The sequence below is a fragment of the Elgaria multicarinata genome, chromosome 10, assembly GCF_023053635.1.
Source record: "Elgaria multicarinata webbii isolate HBS135686 ecotype San Diego chromosome 10, rElgMul1.1.pri, whole genome shotgun sequence".
Classification (NCBI taxonomy): domain Eukaryota; kingdom Metazoa; phylum Chordata; class Lepidosauria; order Squamata; family Anguidae; genus Elgaria; species Elgaria multicarinata.
Window position 1 is genome coordinate 5,082,304 of NC_086180.1, and position 26,220 is coordinate 5,108,523.

Genomic DNA, 26,220 nt, shown 5'->3' on the forward strand with positions numbered 1-26,220 from the left:
GCTTACAAAAATATTTCTTGACAGTCCCTGCCCACAGGCTTACAATCTAAAAGACATGACACAAAAGGAAAGGGGATTGGGAGGGAGGAGGAGGGGAAATGTGAAATGGCACAGGCTGAGCGTATTTATTTTAAATCACTGTCGGTCTAAAAATAATATATTTTTATTTTTTACAACAAAATTGTGCTTCTTCCCAAGGGCTGCAGAAGCAAACTCCATTTAATGGCTGGAGTCATGATGGTGCTATGATTTAAGCGTGTGTAAAATTTTATTTTATTTATTTATTTATTTATTTATTTAAGGATTTTTATCCCGCCATTCAGCCAAAAAAGGCTCTCCCAGCGGCTTACAAAAATATTTCTTGACAGTCCCTGCCCACAGGCTTACAATCTAAAAGACATGACACAAAAGGAAAGGGGATTGGGAGGGAGGAGGAGGGGAAATGTAAAATAGCACAGGCTGAGCGTATTTATTTTAAATCACAATCGGTCTAAAACTACCTAGCTGCATGACTGCTGCCAATCCAAAAAGATAATACTAGGACGTACGGACTGTTCCTTCCTACCAAGTAATCTTCCACTTCAGTGTTCTTCAGCGTTATAATCTAACAAGCTCAGATAAGATACAAAATGCAAGATAACAGGAAATTTCTGCTACTAATGCAGGACAGAAATTCAGTCCCACAACACATGAGGACCCGGGTAATTATTTTGTTCTCCAGAGGATGCTCTGTGGGCTGGAAGAGGACGTTTTCGTGCCAACTGGATCCTATTATGGGGTGGCCAGACTTCATCATATTGATGGGCCTGTCACAGGCAAAGAATTACGTAAACATATATTCATGCCCAATGTTGTCTAGCTGTTGCATTCAAAATCCAAAACAGAGATGCGGCCTTAAAACACTCGGAGTTTCCTTTTCCTTACAAGGGTGGAGAAACTTTTTACCGTGCCTTCATCAAATGTAGGAACCAGCCACCGCAGTCCACTTTTGGGATTCTGCACAATTTTTAAAAAATTCTTGATCCTATAGTGTCTTTGGTGGCCGTGTATAAACTCCAGTGCAAGAGAAGGAGGAGGTGCTGATGGGATTGGTTTGAGTGACACACAAGCCCTGTTCAGGCATTCAGGCAAATGTGTGAGGGCTTAAAGAGTGTAGAGAGTCGGGCCTGTGCGCGCTCCTCAGATATCGCTTTAGGTCATGCCTATATAGGGCTGTATTTGGGGTTGAGTTGTAGGAGGCCGTGGGGGCTAGGGAACCGTACCAAAGGCTTCGCAGAAAAGGTGGGTTTTGAAGAGGGATTTGGAAGAGGCAAAAGAAGTGGCACTTTGCACGTGCTCCGGGAGGTAGTTCCAAGCACACAGGGCAGCAAAGGTAGAAAGGGCAGGGTTGTTGTTTTTTAATACTACTTTTTATTGATTTCCAAGTAAGGACAAATACAGTAAACACACAGAGTAAAAGGAAACACCCAACAACAATACGAATGTTCCTACAGCACCACTATTAAAAAGTGTGGGTGTTCATATCTTCAATAAGCACTTAGTAAATATAGAAATCTTAAAGAAATCTATACTTTCTGGTACAGAAAAAGATGCAGGTTAAGTGAGAACCTCTGACAAAAGGATTCCTGAGTCAGTGGAGGTCTAAGTTCGCCAGGATTCATATTAATAAATGAGAAAAAGTCCAACCAGTTTTCCACAAATGTGTCTGATGGTATTTCTCCTCCTGCTAACCTGCTATGTTGAGTCAACTTATCATTTAAAGCTAGTTTCCAAATCTGATCAAACCAGCGTTGATGGTCAAAAGGTCTTGTCGCTTTTCCAGAAGTGGGCAATTTCCCACCTGGCTGCAAACAGCAAGTGGGTGACCAAGGCTTTGGGAATAATGTTTCTATTAGCATTCCTAAAAATAGAAGGTAGAGCCAGTGCTGGATCAGTTTCTGCTTCAACATGAATAATTTGAAGTGCCTTCAAATTTCTATTTAAGAACATAAGAGCCTTGCTGGATCAGACCAAGGGTCCATCTAGTCCAGTGCTCTGTTCACATAGTGGCCAACCAGCTGTCGACCAGTGACCCACAAGCAGGATATGGTGGGTTATTTGGAAGTCTGAACCCAGTCAGTGTATCAGAATATAGGTACAGAGACTTTGTCCTTGCCGGAGTGGCAAAGTGGAGGGTCTGCCTCACTATCAATTTTAATCTTATATCAATTCTGTTGTGTGGTTTTATCCTGGTTGTGCTTTTTATTATTATTATTATTTATTTATTTATATAGCACCATCGATGTACATGGTGCTGCACAGACCACACAGTAAATAGCAGGACCCTGCCGCATAGGCTTACAATCTAATAAAGTTGTAGTAAACAATAAGGAGGGAAAGAGAATGCAAACAGGCACGGGGAAGTGTAAACAGGCACCGGGTAGGGTGAAGCTAACAGTATAGAGTCAGAACAAACTCAAAGTTTAAAAGCTATAGGGAAAAGAAAAGTTTTTAGCTGAGTTTTAAAAGCTGAGATTGAGTTGGTAGTTCTCAAGCGTTCTGGAAGAGCGTTCCAGGCATGAGGGGCAGCAGAGGAAAAAGGACGAAGCCGAGTAAGGGAAGTGGAGGTCCTTGGGCAGGCGAGAAGCATGGCATCAGAGGAGCGAAGAGCACGAGCGGGGCAATAGTGTGAGATGAGAGAGGAGAGATAGGCAGGAGCTAGACCGTGAAAAGCTTTGAAGGTCAACAGGAGAAGTTTATATTGGATTCTGGAGTGAATTGGAAGCCAATGAAGAGATTTCAGAAGCGGAGTGACATGGTCAGAGCGGCCGGCCAGGAAGATGATCTTAGCGGCAGAGTGGTGGACAGAGACCAGCGGACTGATGTGAGATGAGGGGAGGCCAGAGAGAAGGAGGTTGCAGTAGTCCAACCGAGAGATAACCAGTTGTAATTGTGCTTTTAACCTGTTGGTTGTTTTATTATGCTTTTAACTTTTGTGAACCGCCCAGAGAGCTTCGGCTATTGGGCGGTATAGAAATGTAATAAATAAATAAATAAATATATTTGGATCGTTTTTCTGTGAATGGGTCCAGCTGGTCTGATTCAAAGAGAATACACTTCCTGTTGACATGCAACAAGAAGGCTGTCATGATGGCTTTGGCCGGCTTCGCTCTTGCAGGTCAAATGTATAGAGCAAAATTTCTGACCTTGTAGGTATGATTTGTTTTGGTATCGTTTTTAAGGTGCTTGTTGTAACCACGGGTTGGAACAATTAAGCTTTATTTACTACTACTAGGTGCAGAAAGATAAGGGGAATATGGTAATAATTATTTTGAAATTATTCCAGATTGACAATTCTGCATTTAAACTTTGCAAGCTGACTATGGCCTAATCCACACCAAGCCGTGCACTGACAACTGTTGGGGCCCATTGACACATACCAGATACCGCTTTCATAGTGCAATATCCTGCTTGGTGTGGATGAGGCCCAGATGTGTGCAAAACTCTCTTCCAGCTGTAACCTTCGCCTCCGTTTGACTTCCTCCTCTTTGTCTTTGGATTCAGCCACCCATTCCCCAAAGTGTTCAGTTCCTGCAGCCGGAGGCAACTGGAGAGTTACTTCCAGAGGGGGGGCGGCATGTGCCTTTTCAACATGCCCGACACCAAGGACCTGGTCGTGGGGAAGAAATGTGGCAACGGATTCCTGGAGGACGGCGAGCAGTGTGACTGTGGGGAGACAGAGGTGAGTTCGCTTTCCTGTGGTTGGATTTCTGAATCATGAGCTGCTGGAGCTGCAGCCTGCCTGCCTGCCTGTTAACTATGGAAAAGGAGGACCGGGCTCCTGTATCTTTAACAGTTGTGAAGAAAAGGGAATATCAGCAGGTGTCCTTTGTATGCATGCAGCACCTGGTGGAATTCCCTCTTCATCACAACCGTTAAAACTGCAGGCCTCTTTTATATATGGTCACTCTAATATAGCTCTTACAGCTTTAACAGCTGTGATGAAGAGGGAGTTTCACCTGGTGCTGCATGCATACAAAGGATACCTGCTGAAATTCCATTTTCATCACAGTTAAAGATGCAGGAGCCCTGCCCCCTTTTATATCTGGTCAGTCTAATATAGCGCCTTCAGCTTTAACAGTTGTGATGAAGAGATTTCACCAGGTGCTGCATGCATACAAAGGACACCTGCTGAAATTCCCTTTTCATCACAACAGTTAAAGCTGCAGGAGCCCTGCCCTCTTATATCTGGTCACTCTAATATAGCTCCTACAGCTTTAGCAGTTGTGATGAAGAAGGAGTTTCACCAGGTGCTGCATCCATACAAAGGATATCTGCTGAAATTCCATTTTCATAACAGTTAAAGATGCAGGAGCCCTGCCCCCTTTTATATCTGGTCACTCTAATATAGCGCCTTCAGCTTTATTAGAATGGCACCTTCAGCTTGGCAATGTAGGTGCCAAGCGAACCTTCTTAGGGAGCTCATTCCATAGCTGGGGTGCCACAGCAGAGAAGGCCCTCCTCCTGGTAGCCACCTGCCTCACTTCCTTTGGCAGGGGCTCGCGGAGAAGGACCCCTGAGGATGACCTTAGGGTCCGGGCAGGTACATACGGGAGGAGGCGTTCCTTCAGATAGCCTGGCCCCAAGCCGTTTAGGGCTTTAAATGTTAATACCAGCACTTTGAATCGGGCCCGGACCTGGACTGGCAGCCAATGAAGCTGGAAAAGGACTGGCGTGATGTGGTCTCGTCGGCCAGTCCCTGTTAGTAACCGTGCTGCCCTTTTTTGTACCAGTTGAAGTTTCCGGACAGTTTTCAAAGGCAGCCCCACGTATAACGCATTGCAGTAATCCAAGCGAGAGGTTATCAGAGCATGGATAACTGTAGCTAGGCTATCTCCGTCCAGATAAGGGCGCAGTTGGTATATCAGCCTAAGCTGATAAAAGGTGCTCTTTGCCACTGAGTTCACCTGAGCCTCAAGTGACAGTTCTGGATCCAAGAGCACTCCCAAACTACGGACCTGATCCTTTAGGGAGAGTGCAACCCCGTCCAGGACAGGGCAAACATCCCCTCGCCGGAGAGATGAACCACCCGCTAACAGTACCTCCGTCTTGTCTGGATTGAGTCTCAGTTTGTTAGCCCTCATCCAGTCCATTACCGTGCCCAGGCACTGGTTCAGGTGGGAAGTGATGTTTATTGCTTGAAAGCTTTGTGGATTACTTAGCAGGCCTCGTTATTGTCTCCCAAGAAAGCGGGAGGTTTTGAGAAACACAACACCTTCCGAGGCCATGCCACCGCAAAGTACTTCGCGTTACAACAGGGAGCAACGTATCGTTGGGCAAATTCGCTCCCCCAGCCCAGCCACTATGAGGATTGCAGCTAAGCTCAGAGGGAACAGTTTGAGATGACGTCAGCATCCCTGCTAATAAAAAAAGTGCCATCGCCCTGTCTCCGTGAGCCCCTCGTTCCACAAGACCCCTGGTCTCAGGAGACTGGGCAACCCTTCGTCTTCTCTCTCTCTCAGTTTGAGCCGGAGTAGCAGAGAAAACTACAGGGGCAGAGATGATGGGGAAAGGACTGAGCTTCTTGCGTCCTCCTGGGCAACAGAGGTGGATGATTTTAAGAGAAGAACCTGAGTGATAATCCTGGTCTACCCCCCCTCCCCCCCCGCCCCCAACTTTGCTCTTTCTTTCAGGAGTGCAGGAACCCTTGCTGCAACGCGCAAAACTGCACACTGAAGGCTGGAGCTCAGTGCGCCCACGGGGACTGTTGTAAGAACTGCCAGGTAATGCAAAGCCTCTCAGGAACTCAAAGCCAACCAAATTGGTGGCCGTCACTACATCTTGTGGCAGTGAGTTCCATAGTTTAACTACGTGCTGTCTGGATCGCCCACCAATCAGCTTCATGGGGTGACCCCGGGTTCTAGTATTTTGAGAGAAGGAGAAAAATGTCTCCCTGTCCACTTTCTCCACATCATTTCGTACACCTCTGTCGTGTCTCTCCTGAGCCTCCTTTTCTCCAAGCTAAACAATCCCAGTTGTAGTAACCTTCCCTCATAGGGGAGATGCTCCAGCTCTGCATCCTTTGAGTTGCCGCTTTCTACTCTCCCAATGCTAGACTCTCCCTCTCAAGAAACCTTATGCTTTGCAGGAACAACTGGTCTTAAGGCCTTTGTGTGTATGTCTGTGTGTGAGTCATCTTAAGGCAGCCTTCCTTAACCTGGGGCGCTCCAGATGTGTTGGACTGCATAGGAAGCTGCCTTGCCCTGGATCAGACCTAGTATTGTTGACACTGACTGGCAGCAGCTGGTTTCAGACAAGGATACTTCCCCAGCCCTCTTTGGAGATGCTGGGGTTTGAACTGGGGCCTTCTGCATGCGAACTATGTGCTCTGCCTCAAAGCTATGGCCCTTCCTTGCTGTCTTCAGATGGCTCCACCTGGCGACTGTGCCCAAGTGGTGGGACGCTCCTGCACAGCAGCTCAGGATGGGGTATGGCCAATGTTCTTCATGCCTTAGCAATAGTTATTCAGGAGAGCTTTGCCTTAGAACATGTGCTGTTCCTTATCATCCTTCATCCTCCCAGCCCGGATAGAAATGCTTCTGTGGGCTTCACCCCACGAGGCTAAAATCCCGCACCCTTACCAGGGTTTCTGCTTCCAGTTACTTTGTGGGATTAAGACCGCTGTCTTTACATGGGCAGATAAGTGCCTTGAATTGGAGAGTGCCTTTCTTGGCAAATTCTATACGTTTCGTTTTAGAGCCACTAGATGGTGCTGTGATTGCGGTAGAACTGTGCGATTTCACATGGTCATTAAAGCAGATTTACATTTATTACTGCATTATCTCCGATCTTTTGAAAAGCGGGACAAAAAGGCCAGAAAGCACAGGAGGAGGCTGGCGACCTCGTGTAAAGGACCCGCAAACATCCATGAGCGACCAATCACGAGCGTTCAATAAAAGCCTGGTGTAGAAATGCTCTGTATCTTTTTCTTTCTTGCGGCATCCGTAGCTAAAGAACGCTGGGACCATGTGCCGAGAACGAGCCGGATCCTGCGATCTCCCAGAATACTGCACTGGGGCGTCGCCATACTGCCCCGCCAATGTGTACTTGCTGGATGGCTCGTTGTGCTCCTCCGGGGAAGCGTACTGCAACAATGGCATGTGCATGACCCACCAACAGCAGTGCGTCCAGTTGTGGGGGCCAGGTGAGCACTGCTTCTCCCTGTCCCCTTGGCGCTGGTTTTCTGTATCATCTCTCCAGTCCCTCTGCGACAGATTAGATGGAAGGTCCATCAAGCTGCAGCTCAGAGCCGAGAAAAGGCTGCTGGAGATTCAGCCGCAGGGGACCAAAGGATGCCTTTCATTCATTTCTGGCACCTACTTTGGTAGCTGCTGATGGGCTGCTTTGCTACGCCTTTTAAACCTTTTATTCCGACAGTCAGCAATATAGGAAGATGCCTTAGGCTGGGTTAGATCATGGGTCCGTCTAGCTCCAGCAGCTTTCCCCAACCTGGTGCCCTCTGGATGTGTTGGACTGCAACTCCCAGAATCCTCCAGCCATCTCCCAGAATCCTCCAGCCATCTCCCAGAATCCTCCAGCCATCTCTTAGAATCCCCCAGCCATCTCCCAGAATCCCCCAACCACCTCCCAGAATCCCCCAGCCACCTCCCAGAATCCCCCAGCCACCTCCCAGAATCCCCCAGCCACCTCCCAGAATCCCCCAGCCACCTCCCAGAATCCCCCAGCCATCTCCCAGAATCCTCCAGCCACCTCCCAGAATCCCCCAGCCACCTCCCAGAATCCCCCAGCCATCTCCCAGAATCCTCCAGCCACCTCCCAGAATCCCCCAGCCACCTCCCAGAATCCCCCAGCCATCTCCCAGAATCCCCCAGCCACCAAGTTGGGAAAGGCGGTGCAAGAGGCAGATAAAATTATTAGTGGGGTTGGAAAAAGTAAATAGAGAAAAATGGCCTGTACTCTTAGAACCCTAGAACACGAGATCACCCAATGAAAGAGATGGGCAGCAGGTTCATGACAGACAAATAATAATGATAATAATAATAATAATAATTTTATTATATAAATATATAATGAATATTTATATAATATTTATATTATATTTATATAAGTCTTCCGGATTTTAAGAAAGCTACAAAGACTGATCTCTTCCGGCAGGCCTACCCAGTTGAATTTTAAGATGCCTTTTAAATAATGTGCTGCTTTTAATAATGTATTAGTTTTAAATGTTTTAATTATACATATGTATTTTACGGCATTTGCATTTATGTTATACCCCGCCTCGATCCGGAGGGAGAGGCAGGTAACAAATAGATATTCTTCTTCTTATTATTATTCTTATCAGGGTGATTCACGGTGCAACCCTACGCACGTTGAGACAGAAAAAAGTCCTACAGCTCGTGCTGGGAGCTGTAGGACTTCCCCCTCTCCTGTCCAAACATGGGTCGGGTGGTGCCCTTAGGTCTGTTGGAGCCCTGCATCCTCCAACTCTGCGTTGCTGTCTTCTGCCCTACAGGTGCCTTGCCGGCTCCTGACCCTTGTTTCCTGGATGTCAACAGGGCTGGTGACATGTACGGCAACTGTGGCCGGGACAGGCACGGCCAATACGTGAAGTGCTCCTGGAGGTGGGTGCAGCTGCGGGGAAGGCAAAAGGGGGCAAGAGCTGGTTACGTGCCGCCTCTGGGCATATTCATTTGACCAAGGTGTAGAGCAGACCTCCCCAACCCAGTGCCCTCCAGATATGTTGGACTACAACTCCCATCATCCTCACACAGCGTGGCAAATGGGGAGGCTGGTGTACGAGGAGGCTATGAGATAGAAGAAAGGGGTGGCTATATTGGTGACCATACCACAATCAATAATCACCTGTTATAGAGAGATGGTATCGTTGATTATTGATCAATTGTGATACGGTCACCAATATATCCACCCCTTTCTTCTGTCTATCTCATTGTCTCAGCCACAATCTGGATTGTGTCTTAGCCATAATCAATAATCACCTACAATAGAGAGATATTATCGGTGATTATTGATCGATTGTGATACGGTCACCAATATATCCACCCCTTTCTTCTGCCTATCTCATTGTCTCAGCCACAATCTGGATTGTGTCTTAGCGACAATCAATAATCACCTATAAGAGAGAGATATTATCGGTGATTATTGATCTATTCTTATATGGTCACCACTATATCCACCCCTTTCTTCTATCTATCTCATTGTCTCAGCCACAAGGGGTCGGGATAAGTTTTTCTTGCGTATTCGTAGGTGCCTCCATTCCTCTTATAAAGTCAGTTCTCAGTGCTCCAGATCCAATCCAATCCAATATGTTCTGTACCCTTCCAAAGCTTTCAGAATAAAAACAAATATAAATGCAACCATACAATAGAAGAATAAGATCTAAAAGGAGAAGATGAAAAGGACTGCATAAAACCAGTACCCAGGGTAAAGCGTCATATTTTAAAAGCCTAAAAGCATTTTGTTTCAAAAGCCTAGATCAGCCTTCTCCCACTTGGTGCCTTCTAGATGTTCTACACTACAAGCCCAAAAACATCTGGAACGCTATGAGCTGTAGTCTGAAACATCTGGAGGATGCTGGATTGGGGAAGTCTATTCTAGGAAAACTGGCGCGTCTTCTCCCAGCACATACATGACATGATAGGTAGTGCCTGCCCAGCCTCTCCCTGGGTTCGAGGGGCGGGGGAGGATTCCAGAAATGGGACACCCCATCAAGAAGGTCTCAGGTGGTTGGGGAGGTGGAGAAGATCCTCCAAAGCTGCTCACGTTGTACAGTACGGGGAGACAGACAACCCTTCAGGTCCTCCAGCCATGAGGGGCTTTAAAGGCGAGAACCGGCACTTGGAATTGTTCCCCGAAATGCGCTGAGAGCCAGTGCAGCTCTTTAAGCACTGGCAAGACACGTCCCTGGTGTCTGATCCTAGTTAGCAGCTGGGCGGCAGCTGTAATTGTGTATGGGGGGGGGGTATCCACCTCTGTGCAAATGTTTCCTCTTTTGGCTCTCCATATCAACCCTCACCCTCCACAATAGTCCTTTTTTGAGGGACTGATATCGGCTGGCATTCACACGGCGCTCCTTGAGTGTTCAGTGCGCTTCCCAGACCTTTAGCTTCATCCCACGTACCTGTTTCCCTTGAATTATTCCCTACAGCACTAAGCTGGTGTCGTTGTTGTTGCTAAATCACACCCCGGGCAGCAGCGCTCCTAAGATCCTTTGCAAAGGGTTTAAGGGGGGAATTTTTTTTTTAAAAAAATAAATCATAAAAAATCAACGGATGACCCAATCCGATTCAAATTTGGTATGCTTAAAGCTCTCCCTAGTATCTATTACTGTGCCAATTTTGATGTCTTTATCTTTAAAGCTTACGCAGATGTAAGCATTTGTTTAAATTTTCTTTAAACTTATCAAATCCTGCTCCTGCGCCCCAGTGGCCGCTCGGAAAACAACAAATGGTTCGCTCGAAAACTACTAGCAAAATACGTTGAATCTTTCCCCTTTATAGCACTATTAAAGCAGGATGCATGGGAGCACTTCACAATCAAAGCAGATTATAAGCTGGAAAACTTCGGAGTCCCTTGCACGCAGTTCGCAGTGATGGCACAGTATAACGCTGGTGTGATAAAGCTCCTTATCTCAGTATTTCCAAACGGGGCTTTGCGGTTTGGTTCTCTGGCTTGAGTCATCTCAATCCTTCTGCTCTATAAGCAGCCCCCTGCAACCCCCCTGCTCAGAACTATCAGCCCAGGAAGGTCCAGAGTGTGCCAGTCAACCTGTGTGTTTGTGGGTGGGAAGGACTCTGCCTCTTGAACAGGACATTGGACTGGGATGGCTTCCGGTACCCTTTCCCAGCTCTGATCCTATCGTCCCTTCCAGAAACGCCAAGTGTGGTAAGATCCAATGCCAGAGCTCAGCTGCCAAACCGAAAAAGACCAACACCGTCTCCATGGACACCACGATCCGGTTTAATGGGCAGGAGATAAAGTGCCGGGGGGCACTGGTTTATGCAACCAAGGACGACGAGGGAGACATGTCTGACCCGGGGCTAGTGATGACCGGGACCAAGTGCGGAGAGGGAATGGTGAGTGCTCTTCTGGAGTCAGCATGGGAGAAATGGTACAGGTATCCAATCACGTTTGCAGGGTGTACATTTCGTAAGGCGATATGGGTAGCGCATGCGCTGGTAACTTCGAGGCTCGACTTCTGCCATGCGCTCTCCATAGAGCGCATCCTTTGTGCCTAGTCTGGAAACTTCAGCTAGTGCAAAATATGGCAGCCAGCAGGGCTGGTGCTACCATAGAGGCCACTCAGGCGGCCGCCTAGAGCGCCAAGGTAAGGGGGGCGCCAAACGCCGCACCCGGAAGCCGCTCTCCCACAGTGGCTCTGAGAGGGCGGCTTGCCCACCCGCCCCAGTGTCCTGGCTTTGCTTCAGCTGGGCACCCACCCAGCTGAAGCAAAGCCATGCCCGCTCCCCCTCCAACATCTTGGCTTCGCTTCGGCTGGGTGGGCGCTAAAGCGAAGCTAGAACGCTGGGGTAGGGGGGTGGGCGGTTTCGGAACGGCGCGCCAGGGAGTCACTCTCCCAGAGCAGCTTCCGGCCGGGTGTGCTGTTCCGAAGCCGCCTGCCTGCTAGCACCCCCACCTCAGTGTCCTGGCTTCGCTTCGGCTGGGTGGGCAAGATGGTGCCCCACGCCCAGGTACGCTGGGGTGGGGGTGGGTGGGTGAAAGCAGCTCACCTGCCTAGGGCGCAAAATAGTCTGGCACCGGCCCTGGCAGCCAGGCTGGTCTCCGCTACACCTAGGGGTGACCACATTACACCAGTTTTAAAATCTCTTCACTGGCTGCCAATTAGTTTCCGGGCAAAGTATAACGGGTTGGTTATCACCTTTAAAGCCCTACATGGTTTGGGTCCAGGCTACCTGCGGGATTGCCTTCTCCCGCACACTCAGGTCCTCTGGGAAGAATTTACTCCAGCCAACAAAAACAAGGCTGACAACTATTACCCAGAGGACCTTCTCTTCTGCCGCTCCCAGACTGTGGAATGGCCTGCCGGAGGAGACTCGTCAACTTAACAGTCTTCCAGAATTTAAGAAAGCCATAAAGACTGATCTCTTCCGGCAGGCCTACCCAGTTGAATTTTAAGATGCCTTTTTAATAATGTGCTGCTTTTAATAATGTATTAGTTTTAAATGTTTTAATTAGTTATATGTATTTTATGGTGTTTGCATTTGTGTTCTACCCCGCCTCAATCCAGAGGGAGAGATGTATTATTATTATTATTATTATTATTATTATTATTATTATTATTATTATTATTATTATATAAAAGGTACCTGGGCGGGTTCCCTTACCCGTCTCGGGCACTTACATCTCTCTGTGCTACCTGTACCAACAGGGCTGGGCAGGGGAAATGCAGGCAAGTCTAGCTGAGAGACTCTCATAGCAACCCATAATCCTCCTGGTCTGGGAAGTCAGGTGATACTGAAGAGCCAATCTCACATGGCCTGCCTGCCTATAGTTTGCCCACCTCTGAGATATCTGCCTGTCCTCTCACCAGAGCATCAAAGAACTGGTATTCAACCACTGATGTCTGGAATGGGATTTTGTACCCTGAGCATCTCAGCTTTCATTTGATTGAAAGCAGTGAGTTTCTAGTCCTCATTATTGCAAAGAGAAGAAGCTCAGAACGGTCTGGCCGGCAGTTAGTGAAATCCCAAGTATAATATAGGGATGACTTCTAGAGGTGAATGAGCCTCGTGTGGCACAGAGCGGTAAAGCAGCAGTTTCTGCAGCCGACACTCTCCCCATGGCCTGAGTTCGATCCCAGCGGAAGCTGGTTTCAGGCAGCCGGCTTGGGTCGACTCAGCCTTCCATCCTCCCGAGGTCAGTAAAATGAGTCCCCAATTAGCTGGGGGAAAGGTAATCATGGCCGGGGAAGGCAACGGCAAACCACCCTGCTATAAGGCCTGCCAAGAAAACGTCAGCAAAAGCTGGCGTCCCTCCAAGAGTCAGTAATGACTTAGTACTTGCACGAGAGGTTCCTTTCCTTTCCTTTTCTAGAGGTGGAAGAGGTGTGAGCTGGGTGTAAAGAGCAAAAATATGTATTTAACTCAAAATAAACGTACTGCATTTATAAATTAGCAAAGCAAATTGTGTTCCGATCCACACACCAGTCTGGAGGTATGGATCAGGTCAGCTCACACTGGAAACCGCGAAGATCGAATTCCAGAAGCATTCCCCCTAGTCATTACAACCCTTACCTGATTTGGAAGTAATTCTAATTGCAGGTGTGCAAGGATCAGCAATGCCTGAATGCCTCGCTTTTTGAACTGGACAAGTGCATCTCCAAATGCCACGGGCACGGGGTAAGTGCTAGCTTTTGTTTTCTGGAGCTCTGCCCAAGTTAGAGAGAAGGATAGCACTTAAACTCACAGGGGCCCTGTTTACTCCAGGAAGAGGGCATCTCTAGAATGGATGCAGATGGTGGTGTTCAGCCGTGCAAGATGGAGATATCTACTTAAGCAATCATATCTCTTATTATTTCCAGTACATCATCTGGGGTTCAAAAAGGTGCCCAAGAGACATGTGAAAACATGCCTTCTCAAACTGGGGGGAAGGCAACGAGTGGGGTACCGCAGGGCTCAGTCCTGGGCCCAGTGCTCTTCAACATTTTTATTAATGATTTGGATGAGGAGGTGCAGGGAATGCTTATCAAATTTGCAGATGACACAAAATTGGGTGGGATAGCTAATACCCTGGAAGACAGAAACAAACTTCAAAGTGATCTTGACAGGCTGGAGTGCTGGGCTGAAAACAACAGAATGAAATTTAATAGGGATAAATGCCAAGTTCTACACCTAGGAACTAGAAACTAAATGCACAGTTACAAGATGGGGGATACTTGGCTCAGCAACACTACAAACGAGAAGGATCTTGGAATTGTTGTAGATCACAAGCTGAATATGAGCCAACAGTGCGATATGGCTGCAAGAAAAGCAAATGCTATTTTGGGCTGCATTAATAGAAGTATAGCTTCCAAATCACGTGAGGTACTGGTTCCTCTCTATTCGGCCCTGGTTAGACCTCATCTAGAGTATCGCGTCCAGTTCTGGGCTCTACAATTCAAGAAGGACGCAGACAAGCTGGAGCATGTTCAGAGGAGGGCAACCAGGATGATCAGGGGTCTGGAAACAAAGCCCTATGAGGAGAGGCTGAAACAACTGGGCATGTTTAGCCTGGAGAAGAGAAGATTGAGGGGAGACATGAGAGCACTCTTCAAATACTTGAAAGGTTGTCACACAGAGGAGAGCCAGGATCTCTTCTCGATCCTCCCAGAGTGCAGGACACGGAATAACGGGCTCAAGTTAAAAGAAGCCAGATTCCGGCTGGACATCAGGAAAAACTTCCTGACTGTTAGAGCAGTACGACAATGGAACCAGTTACCTAGGGAGGTTGTGGGCTCTCCCACACTAGAGGCCTTCAAGAGACAGCTGGACAACCACCTGTCAGGGATGCTTTAGGGTGAATTCCTGCCTTGAGCAGGGAGTTGGACTCGATGGACTTATAGGCCCCTTCCAACTCTACTATTCTATGATTCTATGATTCCTAGTGGGCTCTCTATTCCTGTCAGTCTTGCAGGAAAACCTTTTTTTTTTTACCGGTTCCTTGAGAAGGCAAACGAAGGACATTGCAGCTGCCTAGCAATTGAGTGATGTGATACCTGAAAATGTTACGCTGTTAGGTGTTTGCTTGCTGCCTGGTTACTTCTTCCGTGCAGCAGTTGTAGGCGAAGCTGATGTCTTGTAGGGTTGGGTGTGTGTGTGTTTTGTGTTCCAACCCAGGTCAGAAAAAGGAGAAATGGGTTCTCAGGATGTACAAATCCTTACTTGTTAGAAGATACGAAATGAACTAAGAATATAAGGATGGTTTTGAAGGTAACTCTTTTCGGTTGCCATATATGATTGTAGGAGACAATTATTTTGCTAGAAGAAATTCTGCAGATGCTGTCTTCTAACAAGAAAGGATTTGTATATTGCACTTTTATTACAGTTTTATATGATTTTAAATAATATCATATATGTATAGGCCCCAGTGGCACCTTGTGAATGTTAAAAAGTTTGTAATACTCACATATGGGCATAGGCCCTTGTGGCAATGTGCCTAATTAATCTAAACATATTATATTATGAGTTATCTTAATGTGTTTTATTGTATTATTAATCTTACAGTCGCCTGAGGAAAGGCCTTTGAATAAAGTACAGGCTGAAATGTGCCGGGCTTTGCGAAAATCAATATTTTGCATCCTGAGAGCCTGTTTCTCCTTTGTCTGGCCTGCACTGGGTGCTCTCTTCCTTCTGGTTTTGGTTTTCTGTGTGTTATAACCTGACACACCTCCCAAGGATAGGGTGAATTCAAGGATATTCTGAATAATAGGCCATCAACCTATCCAATTTGCCTGCGCTCGCTAGCTTTCACTGTCTAATTCATGTAAACTCCAGGTTGCACATAAAATTAAACTACAGAATATAAAAAGCTGTTCAGGGAACATTTCCTAAAATTAATACAAGCCAGCAAATCGGAAAGAAATTTCCAGAGGTTCTTTCTCTTCTTCCCCCTCCTTATCGGTTCTGTAAAGTTTACAATCTAGCACCCCGAGTTAAGCTACGTTTGGGGTGTTCATAAGTGACATGACCAAGACACGTCTCTTGAATGTGAAACATGACTTTGAGGCTGAAATTGTAGTTCACAAGCTGAATATGAGCCAACAGTGCGAAATGCAGCGGCCAGATTGATTTCGGGAACCAGAAGGTTCGACCATAGTCCGCTCTGGTCCGCTTGCACTGGCTGCCTGTATGTTTCCGAGCCCAATTCAAGGTGCTGGTTTTGACCTATAAAGCCTCACATGGCTTGGGACCACAATACCTGACAGAACGCCTCTCCCGACATTAACCTACCCCTACACTGCACTCAACATCTAAGGTCCTCCTCCGGGTGACTACTCCGAGAGAGGCTTGGAGTGTGGCAACGAGGGACAGGGCCTTTTCGGTGGTGGCCCCCAGACTATGGAATGATCTCCCTGACGAGGCTTGCCTGGCGCCAATGCTGCTATCTTTCCGGCGCCAGGTTAAGACTTGCCTCTTTGCCCAGGCATATGGCAGTATATCTTAATCACCCACATGTTTATTTTTTTAACGGTTTTTAATGCTTTATGTGTGTATGTTCTGTGTTTTAAATTTTAAAATTTTGTATACTTGTTTTTATCTCAATTTTAGAATTTCTGTAAACCGCCCAGAGAGCTCTAGCTATGGGGGCGGTATAGAAGTGTAATAAATAATTAAAATGAATAAATACGGCTGCAAGAAAGGCAAATGCTATTTGGGGCTGCATTAATAGCAGTATAGCTTCCAAATCACGTGAGGTACTGGTTCCTCTCTATTAGGACCTGGTTAGGCCTCATCTAGAGTATTGTGTCCAGTTCTGGGCTCCACAATTCAAGAAGGACACAGACAAGCTGGAGCGTGTTCAGAGGAGGAAAAACCAGAATGATCAGGGGTCTAGAAACAAAGCCCTATGAAGAGAGACTGAAAGAACTGGGCATGTTTAGCCTGGAGAAGAGAAGATTGAGGGGAGACATGATAGCACTCTTCAAATACTTGAAAGGTTGTCACACAGAGGAGGGCCAGGATCTCTTCTTGATCCTCCCAGAGTGCAGGACACGGAATAACGGGCTCAAGTTAAAGGAAGCCAGATTCCAGCTGGACATCAGGAAAAACTTCCTGACTGTTAGAGCAGTACGAGAATGGAACCAGTTTCCTAAGGAAGGTTGTGGGCTCTGCCACCCTAGAGGCCTTCAAGAGGCAGCTGGACAACCATCTGTCAGGGATGCTTTTGGGTGGATTCCTGCATTGAACAGGGAGTTGGACTTGATGGCCTTATAGGCCCCTTCCAACTCTACTATTCTATAATTCTATGAAATATGTGACTTATGAATGCTGCAATGCTGGACAGGAAGTGGAGGAGAGACTTCGTCAAATGCAATGCAAGTTTTACATTCACATCGTAGATGTTGAAAACGAAGGGGGAAATCCCCCCCCCATGTGATTTAGGGATCACTTGTGCAAATCTTTTTTGGGGTGGGCCAGGAAATGATTCTGTTTCATCAGTAAGGGAGTATGTTTGCATCCTAAGCGTTATTTTTCAGTGCCTGCAAACTGTTTCCATGGGGCAAGCACGAACCTCACCACAAATGATCTCTAACTCTTCTAGGTTTGTAACAGCAACAGGAATTGCCACTGTGATGCAAGCTGGGCTCCTCCTTTCTGTGAGAAGGCGGGACTGGGGGGCAGCGTGGACAGTGGACCTGTGCAAGGTGACAGTGCGTTCCAGCGTGTGTGTGTGTGTGTGTGTGTGTGTGTGTGTGTGTGTTTGTGTGTGACGTGCTCAGACCCGACCGCCTGAGAACTCTTTCGCTGAATCAACTCCTTCACAAATGTTTTAAATAAATGCTTAGTAATTATTTTATATATTTAATTGTATTGTAATGTATTTGAATGTATTTAAGTTTCTGTAAACTGCTAAGAGATATTTTTTAAACACGGTCAGCAAAATTTAAATCTATTAAAGAAACTGCGTATTCCAATTTCATGCAGCTCAGAAACATGAAATATTAAAATACAGTACAATTATAGCTAGCATAGTGAGAGGATGAATTATTACATTAATTTTGGCTAGTACATATGGATGTAAAACGTACTAACCTGTTAGAATGATGAAATGCCGGCTTTTGGCTTTTGCTGTGTTTGTGTCCTACATATAAATACGCATATGAACAGTTTAAATATATTCCGTATAACTATACAAAGATAGACCTCTGCATTTCCAGTGTGGATCTGCCCATGCTAGGGTGACCATATGAAAAAGAGGACAGGGCTCCTGTACCTTTAACAGTTGCATAGAAAAGGGAATTTCAGCAGGTGTCATTTGTATGCATGTCGCACCTGGTAAAATCCGCTCTTCATCACAACAGTTAAAGCTACAGGAGCTAAACTAGAGTGATCAGATTTGAAAGAGGGCAGGGCACCTGCAGCTTTAACTGGTGTGATAAAGAGGGAATTTCACCAGGTTCCCCATATATACAAATGACACCTGCTGAAATTCCCCTTTCAATACAACTGTTAAAGATGCAGGAGCCCTGTCCTCCTTTTCATATTGTCACCCTAGCCTATGCCTTTTCTGTAAAGTTGGAAAGTGACACTGCTGTGAGTGTTGTCCTTTTGCACCTCCCACTAAGTGTGTTTCCATACCTGTAATTTTAAATAAATGGCTGCCCTTCAAGTAGAACGTCCGTCTTCAGAGCCAGGGTTCCTCTGAGTACCAGAAGCTGGATTGCTTGGGCAGCCCAACCAGATTCCTCCACTCCTAAGTCTGTGGTTGCACAGGCTTCTGCCGTAACCCGTCCTTTTCCTGTGCGTCTTACCCACAGATGACAAAACCGTCGCGATAGGTCTGGTGGTGGCTTGCTTGTTGATCGTGCCAATTTTAGCTCTCGGACTCGACGCCTGCTACAGACAGGAGACGTCTTTCCTCTACAAGTGGGTCAAAAGCTTAAGGAAGAGCCATGAGATGTACAGGTGAGCAGGGTGTGTGTGTGTGTGTGTGGGGGGGTGAAATTGGACATTGTGTGTGTGCTATGGCACTGCCCTTGTAGTGATGGCCACCAAGATGTAGTGATGGCCACCAATCTGGATGGCTTCAAAAGGGGGTTGGATAAATTCCTGGAGGCAAAGGCTATCAATGGCTACTAGCCCTGATAGATGTGTGCTATCTCCAGTATTTGAGGCAATCAGCCTGTGTGCGCCAGTTGCTGGGGAACATGGGTGGGAGGGTGCTGTTGCACCATGTCCTGCTTGTTCATCCCTGGCCGATGGCTGGTTGGCCAGTGTGTGAACAGAGTGCAGTACTAGATGGACCCTTGGTCTGATCCAGCAGGGCTCTTCTTTTGTTCTTATGTGGATTTGAATAAATGGTTTGAAATTTCAGCATCAGACTGAACCTCTGCTTTGTATTAGAATGTAAGCCTAAGCGGCAGGGTCTTGCTATTTACTGTTTTATTGTTTTACTCTGTACAGCACCATGTACATTGATGGTGCTATATAAATAAATAAATAAATAAATAATAATAATAATAATACTAATAATTGAGGAAGCTACTCGGGCTTTGTGACTAAGTCCCCAAGGAAGACATTTTGTGGTGGTGCCCACAATAGCATCTCAAACGTCTAAATGTGGCCACAGGTGCAAAAGGCTGGCTCCGTGCACTATGTGTGGCCACTGTGGGAAGCTGTAATTAGCCACAGTGCATAGAGATAGTTTTCCATGTGACGAAATGGGTATGTGTGCGATTGCTACCTGTGATCATGCATGGCTCTCTCACCTCCTACAGTGCTAAACCAGGGTGGGGACTAGTGGGAGCTGGATGACCAATAGTTGCATCAGGAAGGATTATAGGAAAAGCCCTAGCTGAAAATGCGTTCAAATATTAGGTCTGTTGAGCTAGTGATGAGAACCAGAAAGGACCAGAGTCAGAAAATAAATCTTAGAATCATAGAATAGCAGAGTTGGAAGGGGCCTACAAGGCCATCGAGTCCATCCCCCTGCTCAATGCAGGAATCCACCCTAAAGCATCCCTGATAGATGGCTGTCCAGCTGCCTCTTGAATGCTTCTAGTGTAGGAGAGCCCACGACCTCCCTACGTAACTGATTCCATTGTTGTACTGCTCTAACAGTCAGGAAGTTTTTCCTGATGTCCAGCTGGAATCTGGCTTCCTTTAACTTGAGCCCGTTATTCTGTGTCCTGCACTCTGGGAGGATTGAGAAGAGATCCTGGCCCTCTGTGTGACAACCTTTGAAGTATTTGAAGAGTGCTATCATGTCTCCCCTCAATCTTCTCTTCTCCAGGCTAAACATGCCCAGTTCTTTCAGTCTCTCTTCATAGGGCTTTGATCCTTGAATAAATCTCAAGGATTTATTCAATGACGAATGATAAAAACATGCAGACTCAGCAGTGAGATAGGAGAGCAGTGGATAAATGGAGAAGCTGACACATACAATGATCGAATGGGGAAACAAATGTGAACGTGTAGATACAGAACGGAAAAAGTTATTCATTATGTTTGTGCAACCCATGGTGTGACAGGTTAGGCAGGCTTTTGCACAAACGTAATTCACAAGCACTTGCACAATGGAAAGATTTGGCTGAGCTCTGCTGGCACTTTTCGAGTTTGCGGAATGACAACGTTGGATACCACCCCAGAGGTCCCAGAACCAAGCAGCAACCGAACAAATTAGACTGCTCAGAGGCCCCGAAAGGGACCTGAGTAAAATGAACCCAGTATGCTTAGAATCAGGGCATATCTACACCGCTCACTTTTAACAAATTGATGGTGACCAAAAAGGTCAAATTAAGTGGGAACTGAGGAGGAGAGTGAGCTTCGATACTGAGGTGCAGTCGCATTTTGATCCAGTGACGTTCCGCTGCTTTCTGATTTCCGTTTTCCTTCTCCCCAATTGTCTCAACTAGGATTTGATGACAAGAATGGTGCCAAAAGCTGCAAGAGACAGCTTTCCCCTTTTTAGGGGGTTATTGCAATCCTAGGCCTTATCTGGATACAGGGGGATACTCTAGAGCAGTGGTTCCCAATTAGCTAAGTACCACGGACCCCTTGTTTTTCAAATGCCAAGCCATTGACCCCCTCCTTTTGAAAAAATTGTTATCTCTATGGTAGTTACCTGTGCAAAGCAATATTTTGGAGAAAATAAGGGGCAGCCCGTAATAAGCAAAGGATTTTAGGTATACTAAAAACAGACCATAAAAATTGTGATATTTGTGATATTACCATGCAAAAATGACAATGATTTAGTTAGGGATATAAAGGCGAATTTAATTTTACTAACGTCTAGTTTACAACTGAACAAATTGTGACATGTCTAGCAGCTACTAAACCTAAATGTGATAGGGAGAAATCATGCCTCTTTTTGTCCCGAACAATCCCTTCCACATCCGGTTCAATATTTCCTACTTTTAATCTCAAATCTGGATCAACATTGAGCCGATTTCTGTGCTTGTTCTTCATATAACAAAATGTCGAAAATGTTTCTTCACAAAGATGGGTGGAACAAAAGGGAACTAGATGTTTCAATGCTTTTTCACCTAACTTCTTATAATCAGGAAAAACCTTTACCCAGAATTGGTCCAGTCTATATTCTTTGAAAACCGATTTCAATGAACCATCACAATCACGTCAACAAGTGCATCTCGCTCTTCCGCACATAGAGTTGTTAGTTGTACATCACCACATTCAAAAGGATTCCTTCTCCATGAGTTTTCAGGATCAGGTGAAGGGAAGTAATCTCTGAAGCTAGTGGCTAAATCACGCAGGTGCTCAGGGATGTTATATTTTACTTCTGGTAGGAATTCGTCATCAGTGGACTCCAGAAGTGAATGGTGAATATGTGAATGGTGGCACGGACCCCCTGGGTGGGTTATGCGGACCCCCTGGGGTCCACAGACCACCAATTGGGAACCATTGCTCTAGACCCATGGGGCTTCTAGCCACAAGAACTAACAAACCTCATCGCATCTTCTCACATTGGTCTGTTGTTGTCCTGTGGCTTGGCCTTTTTCTACCCTCGAGGAGAGTCAGGCCTGCTTGCAAACCAAAAGGGACCTGAGTAAAATGATCTATTATGCTTAGATTCAGGGGATAGCTACACCACTCACTTCAACTGGTTTAATAGTCCATTTCCTCTCCTTAGAGCATCCTGGGTATTGAAGTTAAGGACTTCTAACTGAGATTAATTGGCGTCCACACCAAACTTCATTTCCTGAGATTCTTTGGGAGAAGCCACGGGAGCGAAACTAATAGAAAATGTGTTTGTAATGTAGGCCATTTCTACACCAGCCCGAAAATCCGGGCTGGTCACAACCGAGTCCCGGTGTCCAACCGAATCCAAATGACACACAGGGACTCCCGGGGGGCAAGGGGGGAGGACAAGCATGGGTTTTCCCAGGGTTAAATAATCCCCGGGAAAACTGGATACCTCCCGCAGTCTCGGGATTGTCCGGAGACTGCGGGAGGTATGGGCACCTGTCCCGGCTTCTTGCTTCCTCCCTGCAAGTAGAGGGGTAGAGGGAAGAAGCCAGGCCAGGGGCAGCTGAGGGACTTCGGGGGTGGGGTGGGGAGCAGGGTCGGGGCGTTTTTTAAAAACTTCCACTGGCTTGCAGGTGTTATTTTTTTAAAAATGGCGGGCATGACGTCCCTCCACTTCTGGGATGTCATGTGGCCATATAGACACAGGGTGACGATCCCAGAAGCAGGTAAGTCTGGGATTTCCCCCCTCTCCCTCCCTCTACAACCATAGGTGTAGAAAGGGCCGTAGTTGTGCACTCAAGGGTCAAAACAGACTCAATGAGTTATCTTCACATAGAATCATAGAATAGTAGAGTTGGAAGGGGCATAAAAGGCCATCGAGTCCAACCCCCTGCTCAATGCAGGAATCCACCCTAAAGCATCCCTGACAGAGGGTTGTCCAGCTGCTTCTTAAATGCCTCTAGTGTGGGAGAGCCCACAACCTCCCTAGGTAACTGGTTCCATTGTCGTACTGCTCTAACAGTCAGGAAGTTTTTCCTGATGTCCAGCTGGAATCTGACTTCCTGTAATTTGAGCCCGTTATTCCGTGTCCTGCACTCTGGGAGGATCGAGAAGAGATCCTGGCCCTCCTCTGTGTGACAACCTTTCAGGTCTTTGAAGAGTGGCCCTCCATCACCCCTCTCCCTTTACCACCCCCTCCCACCATCAATTTTTAAACTCAGATGTGCCATGTATAGGTCTGGAAGTAGCCTTCATATTTGCCAGCATTTAACATCCTTGGCTTGTTGTTTTCCCCTTTTGTATTCCCTGGCAGGAACGGAGCCATCCATCAGAAGACGAACCAGGGACACTCTAACTCAGCTTTCACTTTGCAGGATATTTCAACCTCCTCCTCCAGTAAAGCTGTAGGCAGAAGTTCCAGCCAAGTAAGTCGGCTCATAAAATCTTGACACGAGCAGATTCAAACCTTGCGGCAAATTGATGGTTGGTTGGCAGGCTCGGTGCTCAGACTCTGTCTTATTCCTTTCCATCCAGACCCTAGCTATCACCCTAGATTTCAGACTTGATCAGAAATGCTTGTGTGGGAACAACACTGTCATGCCAACTCGCTTTTTCTCGTCCCCTATCTGCATTCAACATTAATTTCTTAATGCGTCTTTGTGCATACAAATGGCATGTGCAATCAGGAACCCTGGAAAAGGCAGGATTCCTGATTGTGCATACACAAGGTGCTGGTTTTACATGGCTTGGGACCACAATACCTGACGGAATGCCTCTCCTGACATGAACCTACCTGTACCCTACGCTTAACATCTAAGGTCCTCTTCCGGGTGCCTACTCCAAAGGAAGCTCGGAGGATGGCAACAAGGGAGAAGGCCTTTCCAGTGGTGGCCCCTCAATTACGGAATGATCTCCCTGACGAGGCTCGCCTGTCACCAACGTTATCTTATTGGCGCCAGGTCAAGACTTATCTCTTCTGCCAGGCAGTTAACAACAAATGCTGAGTTTTTTTTAAACTGACCCCGGAATAGTTGTTTTAAACGGATATTGTCTGGTTTTGTTTGTATTTTATGCTTTTTATGGTTTAAAATTTTGTATATTTGTTTTTAATGTTCATTGTTTTTAACTTTTGTATACCGGCCAGAGAGCTTCGGCTATGGGGCGGTTTATAAATGTAATAAATAAATAAATAATAATAATTGTATGCACAATCAGGAACCCTGGAAAAAGCAAGATTTGTATGCATTTAGGTGGGAGGAAGCAAGGCCAGTAGGCGCAACCTCTCCCTCTCTTGTATGCACACATTTTTCATAATGTTAGCATAATCCTTGTATTTGTAGATAAGAAGGCTGATACCCTGAATGAGCAGAGCTTATTCACATAAGCAGGACATCCGGTGTTCTTTAGCCCCCCCCCTTTTACTCACTGTATTGGTTATTCATTGATTTGTTCATCATACTTCTGTCTTGCCTTTCTTCTTTGAAAATCAAGGCCATGGCTAAACGAGGGGGGATGGAGGGGTATGAGCTCGCGATTTTACGATCACGAGATCGTCCCCCTTGTCTACACGCGGCGCATGACGTCCCAGGAGGAAAAGAGGACGTCGCACCCGCCATTTTGTTTTGGTTTTTTTCCAACCGGAGAAGAGCGCACGAGCGCTCATGCACAAAAGGTTCCTTTTTTAAAGGAAAAAACCCCTCCCGCTCCCCTACCCCTGATGGGTACAGAGCTCCTGAGGAGCTCCGTACCTCGTGCATAGTTCCTGGCTCCTTGTGTTTACTTGCAAGGAGCCAGGACAAACCGCGATGCCCGGCCACATGTTCCATGGTCTCGGGATCATCCCAAGACTGTGGGAAAAGTTGGGATTAAAGGGTAGGGCGATATCCCGGAGAAAGGGAGGGATCATCCCTCCCTGCTCCCGGGATCCCCTGTGCAGCATGTGGACGCACAGGGACGAACCCGGGACGATCCCTGGGATATCGCCTGGTCTAGCCATGGCCCAAGTCTCCCGTCTAGGCACTGAGCAGGCTCAGACCTGCTCAGCTTCAGCAAGGTGACTGCACCCGTCAGACAACACCTCTTGAGCCTGAAATTATTCTTAGGCCACTGTGTGCTTCTGACCAATTCTCCAGCCTGCACACCTTGGCATGTCAGTGATACGGTGGGAATTCGCATAAGGCCCCAGGGTCTTCTTTTTCTTCACAGCTCTGCATGTCTTCTCGATTATCCCTTTTAACCTGTAAACAAACAAGAGATTGATCTGAAGTAATGACTTCGTGCAAGGGTGGGGAACTTGTGGACCTACAGATGTTTTGTCCTAAAACTCCCATGATCCCTCACCATTGGCTTTGCTGGCTGGAGCTGTTGGTGTGTCACAAGTTGCCCACTCCCAAATGTGTATCACGGAAGAGATGACCGTGTAAATAATTCCGAGATCTCTATTATTATTATTTTATTTATTGTGTTTACATCCCGCCTTTTTTCCTCCAAGGAACCCAAGGAGGTGTACATAATCCTTCTCCTCCTCTCCATTTTATCCTCACAACAACAACCCTGTGAGGTAGAGCCAGCCTGTGACTGGCCCAAAGTCACCCAGTGGGTTTCCATGGCCGAGTGGGGACTAGAACCCGGATCTCCTGACTCCCAGCACCACACTGGCTCTCTAGAAATTCCATGGCGGGGATTTCCACAAGAGTTCTTGCTTCAGATGGTCTCTGATATAGGAAGGTGACCTTGTTGGGGTGATAGTGGAATTGCTTAAAGCATGAAAGCACTTTGTTATTCAGGTTGCAACATAGCAATAATTTACATAACTGTCATGACGCCATGAATTGCGGTGTTTGTGAATAAGTCCTGTGAATTACCTGTCATGTATCTAAATCGTGTGACTTGCTACATCATGAAGGGGGAAAAAATCTTCCAAAAGTGGATTAATTCAGGACTAGAAACAAGCTAGAACAGAATATAGCAACATCCAGTGAAAAGTCACCCTGGGCAGCTGCCACTGTATAAAGTACGTTCATGTGAATCAGCTGTCAGTTTTTAGAAGAGAAAAGGAGGAACATAGATCTAGAAAAGGAGGAACATCGGTCTAGAAAAGGAGGAACATAGGACTGGAAAAGGAGGAACATAGGTCTAGAGAAGGAGGAACATGGGACTAGAGAAGGAGGACCATGCAGTAGGTCTAATAAAGGAGGTACAAAGGACTAGAAAAGGAAGAACATAGGTCTAGAAAAGGAGGAACATAGGTCTAGAAAAGGAGGGACATAGGAGGGGCGTAGGTCTAGAAAAGGAGGAGCATAGGTCTAGAAAAGGAAGAACATAGGTCTAGAAAAGGAGGAGCATAGGTCTAGAAAAGGAGGAGCATAGGTCTAGAAAAAGGAGGACCATACAGTAGGTCTAATAAAAGAGGTATAAAGGACTAGAAAAGGAGGAACATCGGTCTAGAAAAGGAGGAACATAGGACTAGAAAAGGAGGAACATAGGTCTAGAGAAGGAGGAACATGGGACTAGAGAAGGAGGACTATACAGTAGGTCTAATAAAGGAGGTACAAAGGAC

General features: G+C 46.5%; 1 protein-coding gene across 1 annotated transcript in view; it reads left to right on the plus strand.

The window, feature by feature from the left end:
• The window catches only part of ADAM33 (ADAM metallopeptidase domain 33), a 118,326-nt gene that overhangs the window by 85,592 nt on the left and 6,514 nt on the right, over positions 1-26,220 (plus strand). The window contains exons 12-20 of the mRNA XM_063136066.1: positions 3,544-3,721; positions 5,673-5,762; positions 6,988-7,183; positions 8,513-8,621; positions 10,889-11,093; positions 13,299-13,376; positions 17,278-17,380; positions 18,494-18,641; positions 22,975-23,086. Of these exons, the coding sequence (XP_062992136.1) occupies positions 3,544-3,721; positions 5,673-5,762; positions 6,988-7,183; positions 8,513-8,621; positions 10,889-11,093; positions 13,299-13,376; positions 17,278-17,380; positions 18,494-18,641; positions 22,975-23,086 (1,219 nt within the window). The remainder of the gene's footprint in view (positions 1-3,543; positions 3,722-5,672; positions 5,763-6,987; positions 7,184-8,512; positions 8,622-10,888; positions 11,094-13,298; positions 13,377-17,277; positions 17,381-18,493; positions 18,642-22,974; positions 23,087-26,220) is intronic.